At 45.3% G+C, this 7,855-nt stretch overlaps 1 protein-coding gene across 1 annotated transcript; it reads left to right on the top strand.

Moving 5' to 3' along the window:
• Positions 1–6,315: 6,315 nt before the first annotated feature.
• Positions 6,316–7,242, top strand: LOC147980421 (uncharacterized). The gene has a single exon (XM_087516879.1). The coding sequence runs from the start codon at positions 6,423–6,425 to the stop codon at positions 7,119–7,121; it is 699 nt and encodes a 232-aa protein (XP_087373005.1). The 5' UTR covers positions 6,316–6,422; the 3' UTR covers positions 7,122–7,242.
• Positions 7,243–7,855: the final 613 nt, after the last annotated feature.

Genomic DNA, 7,855 nt, shown 5'->3' on the forward strand with positions numbered 1-7,855 from the left:
CTTTACATTCATGTTGCAACTAAAAGTAAAAGAGAAAGGAAATAAATCAAAAAGATCATATACTAATCTTATGGTAGGTGATGATACCACATAAGGAAAAGTATAAGTAGAAAATTTTATTAGAGATTGACAAACATAGCATTAATCAATGATGCAACTCATGAACGAATTAATAAGGGAAGAGAAGATTCACATATAAATATACTATCCTAGAAATCTTTTGTGACTGTAAGCCCTCATATAAATATTATATGCCAAAATTGTTGACGTTGGACAAGGAAGACAACTTAATGGTTTATGTTTGTTTATATTCACATAGAAGTCATATTGTCATGGATCCTTTAACATGTGGTGCTTGCCCCCTATCTTTGCTAGCCAAAAATTCCGCACTAAGTAGAGATACTACTTGTGCATCCAAAAACCCTTAAACCCAAATCTTATTTTTCAAGTGTCCAGCATACCTACCTAGGGATTGAGCAAGATCCCTCAAGTAAGTTGCCATCGGTGCAAAAAGGAAATAAAAATTGCTTCTAAAAGTGTGAGATCATTTAGTGCAAGAGAAAATTGAGTGTTGCACGAACTTGTGATGATGAAGAATAAAAGCGACATACTGCATAATAAAGGTCGCTATCACAAGGGGCAATGCAACGTGACGTTCTTTTGCACTAAGGGGTTGAGCATACAAAAAAATAAGTGCATGGAAACCTTTGTTTTCCTCTGCGAAGGGCCTATCTTTTACTTTTATGTATTTATTTTTATGAAAAGATTCAAAGTTTTCCTTCTAATCATTTTTATTTTTCTCCTTTGGCAAGCATCATGTGGTGAGGAAAGATCTAGGCACATATTTCCAGTTGAATATAGATAGCATGAGTTATTATTGTTGACATCACCCTTGAGGCGAATACGTTGGGAGACGAAACTAAAAGACCCTATCTTCGTATGTGTCCGGTTGAAACATTTTGCTCATGTGCATGCGGTGAGTGTTAGCAATCATGGAAGACTACATGATGGTTGAGTATGTGGACTTGCCTAAAGGATCCGATACGTGACCCTTCCTGAAAAGATGATGAATTGTAGTTGCAAAGTTGACTGAGAACATAGTTTGTTGGTTTCTAATAGAGTTTTTGCTTTATACTTCAATAGTGTGATGAATTGTTACTTATTCATGAGAAGTCTATGATCAAAGTTCTTTCATAAAAAATTTATGTTTAAGTTTATTGCTGTTATAATAATGAACATGATGCTTCTATGTTCGTATTTTGTTTTTATCGACACCTCTCTCTCTCTCTAAGCATGTGGACATGTTTTTCACTTTCGGTTTTCGCTTGAGGACAAGCGAGATCTAAGCTTGGGGGACTTGATACGTCCATTTTGCATCATGTTTTCTTACTATTATTTATGATGTTTTTATCCATAATAATGCTTTTTGGAGTAATTCTAATGCCTTTTCTCTCATAATATGCAAGGTGTACACAAAGAGAGAGAGAATTTCGGCAACTGGAAATCTGGACCTGGAAAAGCTACGGCAGGCCACCTATTTTGCACATCTTCAAACAAGCTGAAACTTCACAGAGATCTTTTATCAATTATATGATGAATATTGGAGCAAATAACCACCAGAGGGGGCCCACCAGGTGGGCACAACCCACCTAGGCGTGCCAGGGAGCCTAGACGCGCCCTGGTGGGTTGTGCTCACCCAGGCCCACCTCCGGTGCCCATCTTCTGGTATATAAGTCATTTTGACATAGAAAAAAAATAAGGGGATGACTTTCGGGACGGAGCGCCGCCGTCTCGAGGCGAAACTTGGGCAGGAGCACTTTTGCCCTCTGGCGGAGTGATTCCGCCAGGGGAACTTCCCTCCCGAAGGGGGAAATCATCGTCATCATCATCACCAACAACTCTCCCATCTTGGGGAGGGAAATCTCCATCAACATCTTCAACAACATCATCTCATCTCAAACCCTAGTTCATCTATTGTGTTCAATCTTGTTACTAGAACTATAGATTGGTGCTTGTGGGTGACTAGTAGTGTTGATTACATCTTGTAGTTGACTATATGGTTTATTTGGTGGAAGATTATATGTTCAGATCCAATATGCTATTTAATACCCCTATGATCTTGAGCATGATTATCTTTTGTGAGTAGTTACTTTGTTCTTGAGGTCACGGGAGAAATCATGTTGTAAGTAATCATGTGAACTTGATATGTGTTCGATATTTTGATAATATGTATGTTGTGATTCCCTTAGTCGTGTCATGTGAACGTCGACTACATGACACTTCACCATATTTGGGCCTAAGGCAATGCATTGTGGAGTAGCAATTAGATGATGAGTTGCGAGAGTGACCGAAGCTTAAACCCCAGTTTATGCGCTATTCCATAAGGGACCGATCGGATCCAAAAGTTTAATGCTATGGTTAGAATTTATTCTTAATACTTTTCTCACAGTTGCGGATGTTTGCGGGAGGGTTAATCATAAGTAGCAGGTTTGTTCAAGTAAGAATAGCACCTAAGCACCGGTCCACCCACATATTAAATTATCAAAGTACCGAACACAAATCGAACCAACATGGTGAAAGTGACTAGATGAAATTCCCGTGTACCCTTAAGAACACTTTGCTTATCATAAGAGAACGTTTTGGCCTGTCCTTTGCCTCAAAAGTATTGGGCTACCTTGCTGCACTTTTGTTACTACTATCGTTACTTGCTCGTTACAAATTACCTTGCTATCAAACTACTCTGCTACTTACAATTTCAGCACTTGCAGAGATTACCTTGTTGAAAACCACTTGTCATTTCCTTCTGATCCTCGTTGGGTTCGACACTCTTACTTATCGAAAAGAGCTACAATTGATCCCCTATACTTGTGGGTCATCACCCGCATGGCCACGACGGCTGTCGCCCGCCCGTCCGTCTAGTCCACCCATCTTTGAGCTTGGACAATCGACAGTGTCCCAACTCTCCACTTCGACGAGGAGGCAACCATCAGTCCATCTCAGCGGCTCGGTGGCGTCTTGTGTGTCAATTTCCCTTTAAAATTTGTGCAAGTTGCATTAAAACTGTGTGTTTTGTACTTCTGATCCCATATTCGGTTTAAATAGAAAACCAAATAGAATAATTGGTTAACCAAAAATTTTTGGTTAGCTGATTCTATATATGGGTTTCATTTCCCTACCCAAATTTCCAAAAATGAACAGTAGAAACTGAGCCGAACGCCCAGGCCTAGCCTCGGTGTCTCCACCGTCGATGTCCTCAACTCTCCCCGGGTGGATCCACCAATGTTGCCTTTGCCTCTGTCGAAGACGGCATGCCACTGGACGTTATCATCGATGCACACCTCTGTAGGAGCGTGTTGTGCCCATGGTCTTCATTGGCGTCATAGCTATTCCTTCCTCCTCGCGGTCGCCGCTCTGACCTCTAACGTGCAGACCTATTCTACGGCGTCGCATTCCCCTACTCAGGGTAGCTCATATGTTCTGATATCCTTGTGATTTTTGTTGCCGCTCGATGGTCATGCTCCTAATTAATGGTGGTCAATCTCTTCATAGAGCGGTCATGCCAGTTAGATGGAAAAAATGCATGAATCAGATTTAGACTACAGTGGAGATTTGCAACTAATGTTGGAAAAGAATTTCACTTATTTTGAAGCATATTTTTATTTTGTTTAAAACAAATGTAATTTGTACATACAACACATGTAATATGTTGCCACTCCTCTCATTGTATCCAACATTGCTCTATTTTTGGCTCCGTATATGCACAAAACTAAATATTGCAAATTTCATAAAGCTCCATGCTTTCCACACAGCTGAAAAAAGTCTCTTACACACTAATCATGCTTCTAATAATAATGTATCATGCTTCCTGATAAAGCTTCCATAGAAAACACTCATGCTTCTTACATAGCTGGCCACATTTTTTGTTTCATAACAAACAAGATTTTGACAAATAGCGCTTCATGCTTCCTAAGCAAACGAATAAAGTTTTTGTTGTACACCAATCAACTATGCTTCCAACATTTGTGTATTGTGCTTCAAGCACTCGGATCGGAAATTCCCTACATTCTAGTGTTTTGTTTCAGACATGCTAGTTCTAAGAGAGAACAAACATGGAACGTGTCTGTGGGATTTGAGTTGATCATCAGTAGAAAAAATCAGGGATTTAGGCCTAACATAAACATTGGGCTATTAGAGGAGAGTTGAACTAATAAATCTAATTGGTATCAAATAACGTTTGTGTAATATAATCAGTGTAGAATCTAGGCATAGGAAGCCGTGACTTTCTTTGAACTAGAGGATCGGTTTGTGGATTTTACCATAGGGTGCACACACAAGGAAAAATTAACACAAAAAATCTAGACTAAGTTAAGGTAACAAGTGTTGAATGCATTATCAACATTAGATCAAAAACTCCTGAACCCTAGAACCAATGTACGCAGAGGCAACGGAACCCTAAAAATTAAAGGGGGTAAAGGAAGGAAAAGAAGGATGGGCCAGAAAATCTCACCGGAGAGAAACGATGAGGAGGGACACTGGAGTAGGCTGTTGTCGCCGCCGAGGTCGCGTCGGGGAAGGAAAGAAGAGGGTCACCATGGCAGATCTTCTGCGGAATGAGAGACGAGGGAGCTGGCTAGGGAAGCAGCCGGTCATTGGTTGCGGAGAGCGTTCGGCCGCTCCCTTCCCTACTCGTCCGTCCAGTCATTCCCACCGCCACCGCTCTCGCCGTCCCCTTCTCCTTTTTCCTTTGAGCACTAGCAGTTTTGTTCCACACGTGGGGCCAATGTGGGTCAAATCCCGGCGGAAACCTGGTGGTTTCGGGTGGATTTGGAAGGGCTATAACCCGGCCAGGTCCAACCGAAGGCGCATCCTTCTTTCCGGAGGGATCCGACCTTGGCTGGGGCTAAATCCACACGGATCGGTCAAGTTTTGACCTAATACCGGCGGGGGTGGGATTTTGGACCCTGATAAGTACCTGACGTGTGGCACGAGCACATGAAAACTCCGGAAAAAAATTGATGGCAACTTTAGTTACCAAGTATGGTAACTTTCGTGCTTCGTTTATTCTTTACAAAAACTTACCGTGCGTCACTTGAAATTGTCATCCTTGCATGACTGAAATTGCCATCGAAAAACGTCAAGGCTAGAATATCACACCTCATCTGTGACACTTACCATTTGGATTGAACGAACAAGGCCTAACGTCACTTATGAGTATATGAAAAATATTGCACCGCGAGTAATAAAATTCTAAAGTCAAAGAAGAAATTCAAATGCTTTCTGCAAAGGCTTACGAAACAGTAACTCGTGTGTAGTGTGCAATGAAAAAAGGGACTATTTATGCTATAAAAGGATCGCGCCCCACTCTATAAATAAATCGACTATTTATTGAGACAGATATATGAGTTCATCGTTTCATGGTAAGCAGTAATCACACAGCATATGCGGGAGCCACCGCGAGCCCAGCTTTACGATCGAGTCAGTTTTCGCTCATACTACCCGGCTCCACGAGGAAGAAGAGCAGACAGCGAGACGGCAGGTCTGGCCGCCCATCCAGCATCGCCGTGCACCGCAGCAGCAAGGGCCATACCTGCGTTACGGTATCCTTCTCCTCCAGCGTCAGCCGCACCGCCAACGGCACGCGCTCCTGCCGCCGGCGGAGGCCGTCGAGGCGCTCGTAGAGCTGGTCGGGCATCCCCAGCCCCTCTCCGGTGGCCACGAAGGGCACGTCCACGACGCTCCGTGCCGGGACGCAGAGCTCGCCGAGATCGGCGCTGGCGAGGGGCACGCCATCGTACTCCACCACCGCGCCCGCCGGCTCGAAGCAGTGCCGCCACACGTTGCTGTTCTTGACGCGGAGGTGGATGCGGAAGGTGGGCGGCGCGCCGGCGCGCCGGTCGAGGCCCTCGAAGCTGGAGACGGTCGCGGAGAACTCGGGTGGGGTGGACTCGAGCGTGATGGCGAGGACGGTCATGAGGATCGTACCGAGCACAACGGATCCGAGCAGTAGCGCCGCGAGCACAGGATGGCTCTGTGCGAAAGTTTTACGTTCTTCCATGGATGGATGCTAGCCCCGAGCTGACTAGGCCGCCGAGCAATAGTTGGGGCCGAGGTTTGGAACTACCAGATGATAGCTCTGAGTAGATGGATGCAGCCGTTTATCCTCCAGAAAATACACGTATGAGGCGAGGACAATTAAGGTACAGGCCGTTCCTAACAGATGAGGATCTCGATCCCTACACGTGAGGAAGTTCGGTTGAGATCCAGATATCCTATCGCTGGATACGGACGGAGCCAACTCCAAACGAACTGCCTCCCTCAAGACTCCTGGACGATATATCCGTGATGCTGTTAGCGGCATCCCCAACAAATACTCCTACTAGAAGAAGCTTGAAGACAGCAAAGTAGTAGTCCAAGATCGAAGCATGGCCGTCGACTTGGAGCAGGCGGCCTACCATGCCATCCCCGCCGACCCGCGCGACGACGAGGCGCCGCCAGTCCTGGGCAACGCGCCGGCGGCGAGGTCCAGCCACATGGACGGACCCACCTTTCTAATCTTGGTGCTACTTTCGGTTGGAGTGACAGCGCTCATGTTGGGCCCCATGTACTACATGGAGGGCGCCAACGTGGCGTCTTTCTCCGTCGGCCTCGCCGGCTACGAGGGCATCGACCCGGCCAGGCCCGGCCGCGTGGTCTCGCCGGCGTTCAATCTCACGCTGCGCATGAACAAGACGTGCGCCGACCGCGCTGAGGTGTTCCTGACCTACTCCGGCGTCGCGCTCGGCTGGGCGCGCGTGGAGCCGCGCGGCTGCGTCTCCCGGGAGCCCTGGGGAAGGGGCGTGAAGGTGGTGGCCAGGGCCGACGGCGTGGGGCTCTCGGGGCCTCTCCGGGAGCGCATGGCGTCGGAGTGGCGCCGCTCGGGGCGGGTGGAGCTCGACGTCGACGTGGCGGTATACAGAGACGCCGGAGAACGCCTGCGGTGGGGCTACTTCGGCGACAACACCCGCGACAAGGTGATGCGCTGCAAGGTGACGGCGGATGATGGACCAACGTCGGAGTCGCTACCTTGCCCATGGTATTCTGTACGGCCTCACAGTTATGATATGTTCAGCGACGACTCGTAGACTGTCTTTGGATTTACCGATTTTCGGATGAATTGTCAAGGAATCAAGTTCTGTATGAAAATTCGTAGGAAATTTATGTGCAATGATTCAATTTGTAGCTGAATGTACTGCTGTAATTTATGAAAATTCGTAGTAACCACCTTCAATAACTTTTTTTCGAAATGAAGGCAAAAAAATTGTCTCAATGATTAAATAAGAGGAGAGTAGAATTACATAGTGTTATAAAAGACCGAGCGAGCGGCATGACAATTCCTCGCTTAATACTCCCTCCGTTTCTTTTTATTCTACAGATAAGATTTGGTTAAAGTCAAACTACACAAAGTTTGACCAAATTTATATAAAAATATATGAACATCTACAATACTAAAACTATATAGTATGAAAATACGTTTAATGTTGTATCTGATAATATTGATTTTATATTGTAAATGTTTATATTTTTTAACATAAAGTTAGTCAAACTCTACAAAGTTTGACTTTGACCAAATCTTATATGCAGAGTAAAAAAACGGAGGAAGTACAATTCTCTCTAATTTCTTAGCCCCTGCCGAAACCCAAAGCTTGGCCTCATCCACTATAAGCTTTAGTAGGATTGGCGGCGGTGCATTTTTTGTGGCGGAACACCCTAGAGTTCCTCTCATTCCAAATTATCCACGACACAAGCATGGTAAAAAAGGCCATGGCACGTCAATCAGGATTGCTTGAGTTGGTTCGTCTATCCCACCACTTGAACA

The sequence above is a fragment of the Triticum urartu genome, chromosome 3A (assembly GCF_056163025.1).
Source record: "Triticum urartu cultivar PI428250 chromosome 3A, HENAU_Tu73, whole genome shotgun sequence".
NCBI classification, from domain to species: domain Eukaryota; kingdom Viridiplantae; phylum Streptophyta; class Magnoliopsida; order Poales; family Poaceae; genus Triticum; species Triticum urartu.